Here is a 14,057-nt window from a genome sequence, read left to right on the forward strand (position 1 = left end):
GTTTGCCCTGGAATTGCCATGGAGCAGAGTTGCCCAAATCCCTGTGAAGTTAAGAAAAGCTCTGAGGTCTTTGGGAGTTGTTCCCTAAAAGTGGCACGAGCAGATTCCAAAGGCACTAACCCAGCATGGTCAGGAATTTCCAGCTAAAAGCAGGAGGAATTCCAGGAGGAATGGCAGGGAAGCCATTTAGCCTTTGATGGGCTAAAGAACACAGAGCAGGGGAACCAAAGCACGGCCAACACACAAAGATCCGTGAGGAGCCAAATTTTTCCTGGAGCAACTCAAGAAAAAAGATGCCAAAGACCCTCCTGAGGGAGAAACCAGGCCCTGATTAAACATATGGATGAATACTGTAAATTAAATGTAGGAGTAGGGAAAGTCTGGGGTTTGACCTAAAAAGAGCAGCTCAGACAGGTCAAAGAACAGGACACAAATGAAGGGTTTATTTAAGCTGGGTCTCAAGGCAGTTCTAGATAATTCTGAGGGCAGAAAATCCATTTGTTACCTGGTTTTCCACAGGTAACAAAACTCCAGCATCAAAATAATTCTAAACCAGCTTGAAAATTGGAATACAGAATAAGATACACAGAATAAAATACTGGAGTCCCAAAAAATCTGGGCAAAACCAAAGAACTGACTTCTGGCAACCCAAAAAACTCTCTCAGCTCTCAAACCCAAAGGCTCCTGCTGCCTGTCAGCACTGAGTCCAATGCCAAAAATAAACCCTGGGCTTCTTCTTTGGAATTTGGCCCCCCAAATTCTCTTATAACCCTAAGTATCTATTTAACTCTTACATACTTCCAGGATTTCCTAATGGAGGGAGCCCAGTTTTCTTTGATCAGTGATAAGGGCTGGGCTGAACTCTCATATTGATGGTTTGAATGCTTAGAAAACATTGTTTGTGTTCCAAAATATCCCAGCCAGAATCACCTCCCTTGCTGAGGAATGCAAATTCCATGGGATGCTCCAGGATCCCATTCTGTGTTAACCTACAACCTCATTTAATTAATTGTAAACCTCATTTAATTAATTGTGAAACTTTGCTCAGTGAAACAAAACATTTCTGTTCAACTGGAGCAGCACAAACAGTCCTGATACCAAATATTCCTTCAAATCCTCCTTTTAATTCCTTCCAGCACCTATTTACTGGTCAGAAAAAACAGCAGGAAGTGTTGCTCCCAATTTTTTCCTTTTAAAGCAGCCATTCTCACAGCAGTTCTCCTCTTTGTTACACTCAGACCTTTGCACTGCCCAGAATTGCAGAGAGGAAGGAAAAAGTTGAATTTTAAAGAGATTTTCTCTAGGAATAGGTCACAAAATGCCAGCAGTGGTGCTGTTTTCCTGGGATTTTCATTCCAACTCCACAGCAGCTGCGACACAGCTGAGGAGAGCACACACCTGAGCACACCTGCATCCCACCTCCTCCTGATTCCACAGGAATCAGGACCATCTGGTAGGAAAATTGAACACAGAGTCCTGAACATGGGCCTGGAATGGCTCATTCCTGCCAGCAGGATCCTGTGGAGCAGATAATGTCAGATCAGCCATAAAACTTAATGGAGCATGGAGCCAAACACATCCATGTCCCAGGCAGCTGCTCCCAAATATCTCCTCCTTTTTATATCTCATCCTTTTTTAGGATGATTCTGAAGAAAACTGGATTTTTTATTATTTTTTAATGCTGAAAATAATTTTTACTTTATAATTTTTCCCCTCATAGAATATTTAATTCTGATCTGTTTGAGGTTAAATACTGGAAAATGAATTATTTTGTGTGGTTTTGCTGCTGTATTTCCCTACTTTTACTGCTTGTGAGGAGTAAAATCCTGCCCAGGGAAGCTGTGGATGTCCCATCCTTGGAAGTGGCCATGACCAGGTTGGAAAAACCTGGGATAATAGAAGGTGTTCCTGCCCATGGCAGAGGTGGAACTCGATGATCCTTAAATCCCTTTATCCCAAACCATTCCATGATACCGCATTCTTTTCTCCCTGAAACAAAGAACTTTCCAAATTAGGAAAAAAAAGGAAGTCTGGGAATTTTTGTAGCTTTTGCTTTTTGCACTCTGCTGGGTCGAAAAAAACCCAGTGATTTTTAGTTCATTCAAACATTTTGCACCAATTTCTGCTTTAATCATAATTACAGGCACAATGCAACCAGATGACAAACCCATTTATCATTTTAATAAAATGTTTGCCTTGAAATGGAAAACACAATCCTTCACAAACTCAACATTTGGAATTCATCTGGCATTTGAATGAATTCAGGAAAAAAATCATAAGATATGGCACTTCTTGTCCTGACATCAAGGTCTGGCTAATAAAGCCCAACCCAATTAACTGCAATGGCTCAAGAATGTGACTTTTAAAGTCCTTTTCTTCATCCTTAGTGCTTGGAAATGTTTGGATTAAGGACTGCTGGATGCCATGGATGTAGAGTCACTTGTGTTTTCCCATCTAAGCAAAACAGATTTAAAGAGATCTTATTCACTTTGAAGGAATAATTTAAATATCATTGATTTTCTTTATGAATTTACTTCCCTTTTTTACGCTTCTGCACTAATTCACAGTTAAAAGGATTTGAGTTTTTCATTCTAGGAAATTTTGAAGAGATAAAAACACAGATTTCCCTGGCAAGGTCAATAATTTAAGGAGTGAACATGAGGGATGTCAAAATCTCAGTATTGACAAAGTCTGGGAAGTTGGAGCCCACTGCTCGAATTTTGTAATTTCTATTGAGCTGAGATACGAGGCTGAAAGGAAAAGCTTTCCTATTTGATATTTCAGGCAGGGAAAAAAACAAGCTAACAACAAATACTTACAAAACAATCTGGCTCAGCCTGATTAATAGAACAGGAAATAAGATTAAAACTGCTAAAAACATGCAATGTTCACTCTGGAAAACTCTGGAAGGGTGTCATTCCTTTTTCATTATCCAGCTGTCATCAGTGAGACCAAATTCTGCTCTTTTAAAGATCAGGGACAGAGTTTTAAAGAAATCAAGTTTGACAGCAGACTCCAAATGTATTCCACTGTCTTCCCATAAAAATGAGCAAGGCATTATTCAACACGTGGAAAACTAAAGGATTTTATTTATTCAATAAAATAACTCTGCCAAGACTTCAAAGCAAATCCTCTAAATTAAATCTTCACAAAGGAGCAGCTCTAATGAAGACTTTTACAACTGAAGTACCTCAAAAATGTCCTTTATAATGACATTTCCAAAAAGAACACAAGAAAGCAACTCCTGGACAGTTCTACCTGCTCATTTCTAGGACAATCATTCAGAATCCTGCATTTCCAGCACCTGGAATCCTGGATTCCCTCAGCTGCTACTTCTCTACACCAAATAATGTAAAGGGACCCAAATTATTAAAATTTGGAAAGTTTCCATGAAAGAAGGAGAAAAGTTCCCTGAGTTTGGGCCTTTTCTATGCTGGCACAAATGGTCCTGCAGCACCATCACGGAATTCAGGAGGGATTTTTGGCGTGTTGGACTGAACAGCCTCCAAATCCTGGCAGGTCTGCTCCCATCTCCTGGAACAGAGCAGGGCCAGAGGCCAACGTTCCTGGCAGTCCCTTCCCAGGGACAGTGCAGCCGTGCTTTGTTCCACCACAACAGATGATCCCTGATCCCTCCTTTGCCCAGGTTTCTGTGTCCCTGGCACAGCCCCACAGGGACAAACACACCCCAAGCACAGCCAGCGGGGTTTGGGGATCACGTCCCGTTCTTGGGACAGCACCAAGAGGCACAGGGGCCATTCCTGGGGGTGACTTCACCCCAAGGGGATCCCAGGAGCACGGGGCTGGGTGAGACAGCCACAGAGGGAGGATCACAGGGAAAAACTGATCTTCTCTCTTCAAATTTATCTCTCTTGGCTTGTGGTGGAGCTCTGAGGCAACACCCAGACACATTCTGTTCTCTCTGCTCTTATTCTAAGGTCTGACAACAGTTTTTTTATGTACTGATCCATAATAAATCAAATTTACCTTGAAGGACAACATGATCCCATCCAAGCTGACCCTGAAGTCCCTGTGCCATCCCTGGAACGATGTCCTTCATTCCCCAAGGCCTGTGGCTCAGTTTCTCTCTCTCTCTCCTCTCTCCACAAACATCTCCTTGTTCACACTTTCAGCCTCACAAACATCCTGGCCTTGACCTGAACTCGAAGACCAAAAATCTCGAAGTTCCAGCACTGGGAATTCCTAATCAGCATTTTTTCACTCCCTGCTCTTATACCCACTGGCATTTGCCTCCGGCTGAATTTGCATCACAAAACACAAACTAAATGTAGGACCAGGACAGGCCGGATTTCAGAGAATTTCAGACTGGTTTGGGTTGTAAAGGGACCTTAAAGCTCCTCCAGTCCCACCCCTGCCATGGCAGGGACACCTTCCACCATCCCAGGCTGCTCCAAGCCCAAATGTCCAGCCTGGCCTTGGACACTGCCAGGGATCCAGGGGCAGCCCCAGCTGCTCTGGGCACCCTGTGCCAGGGCCTGCCCACCCTCACAGGGAACAATTCCTTCCCAATATCCCATCTATCCCTGCCCTCTGGCACTGGGAAGCCATTCCCTGTGTCCTGTCCCTCCAGCCCTTGACCCAAGTCCCCTGGTGCCTCCCCTGTGCCATTCCTGTGGGATGAATCCCCCGTGGCCAGTGCCACCTCTCCCAAAACAAGTCAACTGGAAAATCCCACTGCCACGAGAAATAATCCCAACACTTCCTCCTGGTGAACTCTGTGACACTTGTGCTGCTTAACACAAACATTTAGCAACATTCCAGAGTGACATATTTCAGGAGTAAAAATAGTTGTTATTAAAAAAAAAAAAGGCAATTTTTCAACCAGATTCATTCACAGTCAGGCCTGTGGGAGCCCAGAGTTTGTATTAAAGGCAAAGTGTGTGAAGCAGTTCTGCTTTTGCTTCCAGCCCAGGCAGGAACTGATAGCTCCAAGTGGATAATTGATGGAGGCAGGAGACAATTAATCCCAGCAGACTGCATCAAATCAAACGGAGCAAGTTAATAATTTCAAATCCCTACTCCACAAAGAGGAATTCTGTTCACAGAACACTGAAGAAATGGCTACAGAGGATGGTTTTCCAAGCAGACTTTCCAAATGTTCCTCCCTGAATAAAGGAAATATATCCCAGCTAATTAAAACAGCAGCTGAAAGCAGGAATTAAAACTCTGCTGCTGAGGGAGGATTTGAATGTCTAAATCAAGCAACAAAGCACTCATCTGGCAGGGTTTTATTTTAATAGATGTGCAAACCTAATCCCAAATTCAGGATCTTGGATCATCCTTCTTCAGTTTATCAGAATTCTGTAGATAAAATTTATTTATTGCTCAGCTAGTTTGAAATATTTGAAGGATTCTGGAAAGTTGGCCTGGAAATCGAGTTGAACTACGCAAAGGATTAAATCTAGGAGCACAAACAGGAGTCCATCAACTGTCCAATTTCACTGTATTTAACAGTGTCTTGTTAAAAATCTCTGTAAATCACACAGGTTTGCTTTTAAAAAGATGAATTTGTCCTTCAGCTGAGCCACTGGGGTTTAATTTTTAAAAGGGATGGGTTTGGTGCCTGAAGTTGGCAAAAAATCAACTGTTTGAACATTTCCCATTTTTAGGCACCAAAGATTCCCAAAGCCTTGCCCACCCCTCGTGAACCACCACAAAACCCCATTTAACCCTGACACACAAGATCCAGGAACAGTCTGAACTCCTCAAGATTCCCTGTTGTGCTTCCCAGAGTGGGAAGGGAGCGGGAATTTCCCCTGACCCCCTTTTGTCAGGGTTGAACATCCCCCAAATCCTCCCTCGGCTGGGATTTGCAATGTGGGGCAGTGATTCCCGAGCAGGGGATGCTCCAGCCATCCCTAATATTTCAAATAAGGGAGGGTGGAGCACAGACAGAGGGATGGGATAAGGAAAAGCTGGAGCATCGAGATGGGGCTGGTATCACATGATGAGAAAAATCATAAATGAAGAGCACTGAAAAAAACCAAACAAAACAAAAAAGAAATGATTTCTCTAGATGAGCCCTGATAGCTTTGTGAGCTCTGCCAGTCTACAAGCAGAGATTTTTATTACCAAAAGCTCTAATAAGAGGCAGCTTAGACCTCTGCCTCCTATCAAGGTGGAGAAAATTATTTTTCCTTATATTTAAAAGATTATCACGTCGTATCTCATCTCTTCTTATTAAGTTTACAGCAATATTAAAACAAGATTTGGGTGAATAAAGAACATAATATACTCCAAAATAGGGAACATATTCTTTGGAGCATTATAAATGCTCCTGTCTGCTTGAATGGAATTTTAATGGAATGAACCCACCTTCTTAGGAGAAAAATCAAAAAATATGCAGAGAATATTCTCCTTTTCCAAAGGCTTCATTAAACAATCTTGTTTTACAAGCAGCACAGATCACTCTGTGAACTAAGGGACTATCAAAGAAATGCCTGTGACAGATTAACAAATCACCTCTATTAATTCTTTCCAGCAGTCAGAACGTTTTACAAATGGAAAAAAAGTCCTTTAGGGGGATAAAATAAATCCCTGTTTGATAGCAATATTAATATAAAAGCTGATTTTGCCATCCCTCTGTGCATTTTGCTGCTTTTCATCAGCGAGCTGAAGGAAAACGAGAGGTCTGTGAGGTGAGAGAGGGCCAGCAGGAGAGACTCTGGATTGGGAATGGGAGCTGGGAGCTGGGAACAGCTGCCTGACATAATGTCCAAATCCTGGGGAGCTCGAGGCAAAGCCCTGCTCCAGCCCAGCCACCACATTCCCAAGGATCTGCTGGAATTCCCTGTTTGCTCCCCCAGCAAACCCTCACCTGCAGCTCTGAGCGAGGCTGGCCAGGGAAGGGTTTGAATCCTGCTTTTCCTGGGAAGTTCTTCCCAGGAAGAACCTGTGCCAAGGCCTGAAGTGCCCCCAAAATGCCCAAAAACTGAGATTTTGCTGCTGGAGACTTTGCTGCAGCTGAGATTTGTTTTTTCAGCATTAAAGGTAATCAAAGACAATAAAAAACCCCAAACCAAATCACTGGAAGGCTGTTAATGGGGGGTAATTAATGATAATTAATAGAGGGGGGGAAAACTTCAACTTGAATTGAAAAGCAACTGCAAAGTTCTTTATTTGTTACCTCTGTACTGAGCTCCTGGATGAGACAAAGTGTTATCCCAGTAAAAATAAAGTTGTTATCCCAATAAAATTCAAGTTATCCCAATTCCAGCTCACAATGAAGACAAGATCAAGGACTCCACATGAAAAGCAAATAAAAATCACCTGACTGATGAGGAATTCCACACTAAATTGAGCATTTTTAGGAAGATGTTGCTTCTTCTACCTCACAGTAAAGCAGAAATGCCTTTATAAACCTCAGAGCAGATAAACTCTAGTGCCCATAATTTCCTCTATTTCCATTTTAAACCTGAACTGCAGATTAGCAACAATTAACAACCTTTAATAGACCACGACATACAAATATCCCCACCCTGAACCTTTAAGCACAATAAAACAACTTCATATTTGCCTGATCTCCTTTCTTCCACTCCTGATAATCTCAGTTAAGCCTGGTCCTTTCCTCCCTGGTTCCTTCCTTTCCCACATGCAAAACCCGGTTGGATCCCTTTCTCTGAAAAGCCCCATAAAATTCCTTTTTCCAGCCTCTGTTATTTGTATTTCAGTTTATTTGCACATTTAAGGGCACGAAAGCACAACCCCACAAGATGCTGCCTTTCCTTTCCTCCTCACACTGAGGCTGCTCGAAAACTGAGAGGAAAAAATGCCAAAATCTCTGCTCATTTTGCAGTTTTTAATCACCCCCTGCTCCAGGTTGATTAAATGAAATCAACTTAATCCAGGCTCAGATCCAGGCCAGGGAGAGATTTGTTTCAATAGCTGGAGATACCAGAAACAAATGGAATTCTCTGAGCTGGTTTTATGTCTTAGCAGGGCACTCAGGGAGCTGATCTGAGTTTGGTGTGGAAAAGGTTGGGAAGTGCTGCCACTCCATAAAACCAAACCAAACTCCCTGAAAAGCAGAGTTGGGGATCTTCTGCTCACACCAGGACTCATTCTGCCTTTGTTCTTCCACTGATTCCATGTGAACTGACAGAAAATCTGGCAAAGAGGCTCTGGAAATCCTCACTAAACACTCGGAGAATATTTATCCATCCCGATAAATGAAATAAAGTTCAATTTCAAGAGGTTTAAACTACTTCAAGGGAGTGCCAATGGATGCCTGCTGCAGCTTGGAATAAAAAGGTGGTACTAAACAGGTCTGGGAGTGGAAAACATTGGATAAACAGAAGCAACTGGAATTCTTTTTGTGCATTGCTCAAAATTTGCCTACCTTGCTCCCTTTTAAACAAATGCCAGTTTGAGGGAAAAAAAAGTAAAATACATTTTCAGCAATTCTGAAAGGGACAAAAAATTCCTGGTGTCATGAGGTTAGTGGAAATCCTCCCATAAAATAAAATTTTAAAAAATAAAATAAAAATAAAATAAACCAAAACAAAATGAAACGAAATAAAATAAAAAAATGAAATGAAATGAAATAAAAAAATGAAACTAAACGAAACGAAACGAAACAAAATAAAATAAAATAAAATAAAATAAAATAAAATAAAATAAAATAAAATAAAACCAAACAAACTCTTGCCTTTTTATCTTAAATCTCAAAAGAATTAAAAAATTCAAGCAACACAAACTGGTAGCAAAATATTCCAGTTTGCCATTCTCTAAAGATAACACCGAAAAGGCTTCACACGTTTTTAAATTTCAAACCTAATAAAAATTGGAGCTTCTTGGTGATTTTCAAATGAAACAACAGAGAATCCCTGAATTTGCCATAAATGAGTTTATCAAAAACATTCCCTCATTCCCAGAGCGGAGCTGAGGAGCTTTAATGAGCTCCCAAATCCCTCATTTGCCCCCAAAATGGATAAATTTTGTCATGGAGCAAAACCAGCATTTTCAATTAAATATCTGAATTCTGTAACTACAGAAAATGTCTTTTCCCATCAAAATCCCTGAAGGTTTTTCCCTGTTTTATGCTTGGTTGGTTGGTTGTCACTGCAGGTCTGTCCTTCATGCTGGGGTAGAAGAATTCTATCATTTCTCATTAAATCATTAATAGAACAACCTGGATTAAAACCAGGCACAATTTGTTTCAGGGCTCTCCCAGAGCCTGGAGCTCCCTTTTTATCCTCCTGGGCACTGTTCTGTCCTGGTTTAAAATTACAAATTAGGTGCAAACGTTCTACAAACCCAGCCTGAATTCTGGAGCCACACAGAAATCTGTGTTACACAAACACACACACATATATATAAAACCTAAATATTTTATTCCACTTACTTTTTAAGCCAGACTTAACAGAAACATTCCTGTTTTCCTTATAATTTAATTTTTCTAGCAATATTTTGGATGGTACTGATCACCAAGTTGCAGGATTTTCCCTCCAGCTTTTTTAATCCTGAATTTAAGGCCTGCTTTGAAAGAAAATGGCTGCATTTTCATTTGCTAAAATGCTATTTTGCCTAAAAATTAAGTTTTCAGAAGTAAATATGGTGAGTTCTGTGTTTTGGATTAATAACTTTGAGGGACAAAGTTGAGAACAGCTCTATGAACACCAAATTAAAAAGTTTGTGCACAAAAATCCTCAAGCAAACCCAAAAAGTCTTGCCTGTAAAATGCTTCCATTTAAGTATAACTAAGTAGTTAAACACTTTTATTTTATCCATAAATAGAGTCTCCATAAATTCTCCGTGTTTCCATAAATACTCTGGGATTTTACAGGGACTTTGCACAGAGCACAATTGTTTCCAAACTATTCTTTTCCTTTTTGCTCTTGAAACCAGGAGCAAATTCAGGACAATTTCCTACAATTCCTGAAGAAATCTCAGTTACAAATAATAATTCATTTTTCTCCAAGCCAATCAAAGAGTTTTTAAGCTCCAGCTGAGCTGCACTGAGTTTTTAATTTCATTTTTTTTTCTTCTAACCACCATTCCTCCATGTGTGTTGTTCCAGGAGATGTGCTGGAACAGGGAGAAGCTTTTGGAATCCCAAAGCAGCACCAGCAGCACAGAAATTCCACTGGGAGCATCCCTGTCCCCACCAAAGGATCCTTTACAAGGAGCAGCTCATTTCTCCTATTCCAAATTCCCTCCTCATTCCTTCAGAAAATAAACGAGGATCATCTTAATGCTACTGCCCTCTACTGCTCCTGGATTAGGGATAGGGGAAAAACTTCCAGCCTTGGATTAATCTGTGCCTGAGCAACTGAAAGAAAGGATTTCAGTGTATTTAAACCTAGAATTTTCCAATTAAATGCATTATATACTAATTTAAAATTGCATAAGATGGTTCTTGTCTTATTTTGGGTAATAGATTGAGTTTTGGGATAATAGATTGAGTTTTGGTTAAAATCTTATTATTGAAGTTGTCAGAGGAAAAGTTCAGGAAAAGAAAATGCAATTCCTGCTCCATCCAAACACCTCATCAAACAGCAGGAAAATGTGTGGGAATGGGATCCCTTCCCTCTTTCCAGAGGGGTCTCAGAGCATCCCTTTGATTCCAGACTCACCTGGGACATGCTTGTGTCCCCAATTACACAAAATCCCAACTTTTTTTTGGAAAAACAATGTGGCAGAAGCAATCCTGCAGATTTATCTCCTGTGCACACACAGACAGATCCTACAAAAGCTCTTTGCACTTTGCTTTTTCCTGCCAAACCTATCCCAGATTCTCCTGCTTTTCCCCACTCCCCTACAGTGAATTAAATGCTTCAATCATCCCAGATTTTTCATTCCTGGAGCAGAACAAATTGCTGGCTCTCCTGGAACACACACAATCCTCTTTTAAAGGACATCAACTCTTCCATTTGAGAACAAGGCAATTAATTAAAGACCATTTTCCTGGTGCCACTGTAATTAATCCCTAAATTGGAGGAACACTGCCTGTGAGGGTATAGAACATGGAATGGCTAAAAAGCAGCATTAAGGAATTGTCCTGTTCTTTATATCCCAGGTGTATCCCTCAGGCACAGGACACACTGAACATTTCCTGGGACGATCCAAACTCCAAGGAAGAAAAGGATGGAGGTGGGGAAGAAGCAGGGCAGGTAATCAGAGGAGACAAATGTGAAAACCTCAGGTAGTTCCTAAGGATAAAATGCAAAGACCAAAAAAACCAATTCCCACTTTTCCAGGGTTTCAAGCCTTTGCTAATGTGAAGCTTTAATTATTTTTGCAGTTTGGTGTTTTTATTAAACGTGCACTGAAATCCGAAACTTCCAGCTAATAGAACACATGTGGAGGTAGACAGAGCTCCTTTTGGAATGGGTTCATTAATTCCACGGACAGTGATGCCAGAAAAACAAAATCTGAGTTCAGAGCAACTACCAGGACAGACAAGGCAAGGAGGGGGAAGAGTTACAACCAGCAAAATTCTGCAGAAAAGCCAGGATTTGGTGCCTGAGCACCTCTGGCACCTTGGAGATTTCCCTGCTACCATTTCATGGCAGGTTTGTGGTGTTTTCTGCCTCAGTTCCCAGGAAATTCCCAAATTCCTGCTTTGTGAACCTTTCACTCGGGATTGGGAGGGAAAAGCTGCAGCAGCACCAAACCTCACCTGCAAGGGGAACCCCAAGATCTGCTCTGTGCACAGTAAATCATGGCAAACAGCAGCCCAGCAGGGATTTCACAGGGAATTCTCAGCAACCAGGCTCACATTCAGTTCCTTAGTGAGGATATATTTATTATTCAGCTGAAAACACCCAGTCACAGAAGCCCCACGTTATTCCTGATTATCCATATTCCTGTGTCCCTTGGCAGGGTGAATTAGGCTTCAAAACATGCAGGAAAAAGCCTGGAAAATAATGGACAGGTGGGAAAACTCCAGGAGTCTCCTGGAGCAGCTGCCTGGAAGCTGCTGCTTTGTTCTGTGTTTCCCTGCCCCTCATCCCAGGACACGTTCCCTGCTCTCATCCCGCTCCCGGCGCCAAGACAAACGGATAAGTTACAGCTCCCAGCCTTAAACCACGAGCAGGGTTTAGTTGAACTCGTTTAACTCGTTCTCCTGGGCAGTTTGAGGGGCTCACAGCCCCCACAGCCCAGCCCCAGAGCTCCCCTCTGCTCCCCCCATCATGGGAGTGCTCCTCACCCCTCCAGTGCTTCAGCTGCTGACAAAGCTTTCAGTAATTAATGCAGAACAGAGCTAAAAATCCCTTAAATATCTGCTTGCTCCTGTTTTTTAATCCACTGAAAAAGAACCATTTCCCAGCAAATACTTCTGGAGGAGCTGAGGGTTCCTGGGAATGTTCCTGGCAGCTCCTGGCTGGGGATGCTCAGGACACTGAAGTTCTTTTGCACCAAAACGTAGCTGAGTGAGTGAAGGAAAAGCAAAATCCCAGCACTTCATCCTTTGTTTTAAAGGAAAGTTTAAAAGCACAGCTCAGAGCACAGCTAGTTAAAAAAAAATTCCACAAAAACTGGATGTTAAACTGATTTCCCACACGTGTGTGTACAGCCAACAGCCACTTAGGCAGGAGCAAGATTATCCCAAATCTGGTGTGCTGTGTGATAGTACAGACAGATAGATAACATGACTGAAATCCCAAAAGAGATAATTAATCACGGTTTTCTTCCCCATCTCACATAGCCCTGTGCATGCACAGACACGTGGACACACTAACTTACACAGGAATAGATAATTCAAGGGGAAAATAATGCTGTGAGGTTTTAATTACAAATAAATTCAACTTAATCTACGTGCCACACTCAGAGAGACATAAAACCACCCAGTATTAGTCCTATAAAGAGGTGCACTTTGGGCAGCAATATTTCACAGAGGGGAAAAAACTCAATAAATACCAAAACGATGTCTCCAAAAAATCACCTGTCCAAGATTCCCTTCTGCAAAAGCACCTCTGGTGCAGCCCTGGGCAAAGCACACTTCCAGGGCTTTATTTTTCTTGTTGAAATCCAAATACTGCATGTGGTCCAAAGCTCAGAGTGCTGGGGGCTCCTCTGAGCTCCAAACCCTGCTGAAGGCAGAGCCTCCATTCCGAGCAGCATCCTGGATGTCTCCCAATTATTCATATTCACCAGGAACCAAACAATTCCTCACACTCTGATTCCAGTGGCCTGGCCCAAAGGCTTCTTGCAGGAAGATTTTTGTGCTCTGTTTTACATCTGAGATCAAACATGAGCAGTGCTGCTGCACCTGACCTGGGAATCCTGCTCGCTTCCACGTTTGTGACTCCTCATCCAAGGAAAAGCAGCTTTTCCTCACCTCACATTTGTGTGAGCACCTCATAAAAACCTCCTCATCAACGAGAACAAAAGCAGGTGGGGAAGATCTGCTTCTCCCAGGACAGCCATGCCATGAGAAATGAAAAAATGGGGGAAAAAAGAGCAACTGCTTCAAGGGCAGCAATAAATGCTGGGCTCACAGGGACTGAGGCAGACAAGAACACCCCGTACACTCTGTCATCAGTCGAGCTCCTCCACGGACACAGCAAGAGGCCAAAGGAAGGAGAAAACAGAGGGGGAAAATATTCTGCAGGAATGATGAACCAAGCTGGGCCAAATGCTTTCTGTGCTTCAAATGTTTCCATCACGTTTTATCATTTTGCAAGTTACTTATTTCAACAGGAAGGCCCCAGAGCAGGTTTGACTCTTTAAAACAGGCACTAAAAATGGGGGGGGTTATACCAATGCTACAGCAAAGACCAAGGAAAATGCTGCTTAAACTCAGTCCTGGTCCTACCTGCCCATCCTGACCCACGTGGACTTGGTGTATCTGCAGGTTTCCCTGGAAAAGGAGAGAATGGACAATCAGCACAAGTCTGGGATTTCAAAAGCTGCAAAAAATCTGTTTCAATATGAAGGAAATCCATGCATTTAGGGGGTTCTGCTGAAGGTTCTTTAGGCAATCAAGCTCCAACCAGCCTCAAAAGCAAGGAAGTTTCACACCCAGCACGTTTTGCTTTTGGATGTTACTGGAGAATGTATTTTTATGCAAATTTTTCTGAGGTAAAGCTTTT

The 14,057-nt window shown here is 42.1% G+C and overlaps 1 protein-coding gene across 1 annotated transcript in view; it reads right to left on the minus strand.

Moving 5' to 3' along the window:
• Positions 1-14,057, minus strand: part of BANP (BTG3 associated nuclear protein) — a 114,545-nt gene that overhangs the window by 38,939 nt on the left and 61,549 nt on the right. Inside the window, exon 11 of the mRNA XM_069026552.1 lies at positions 13,781-13,825. Within this exon, the coding sequence (XP_068882653.1) occupies positions 13,781-13,825 (45 nt within the window). The remainder of the gene's footprint in view (positions 1-13,780; positions 13,826-14,057) is intronic.

This window comes from Aphelocoma coerulescens, chromosome 11, assembly GCF_041296385.1.
Source record: "Aphelocoma coerulescens isolate FSJ_1873_10779 chromosome 11, UR_Acoe_1.0, whole genome shotgun sequence".
In the NCBI taxonomy this organism is placed as follows: domain Eukaryota; kingdom Metazoa; phylum Chordata; class Aves; order Passeriformes; family Corvidae; genus Aphelocoma; species Aphelocoma coerulescens.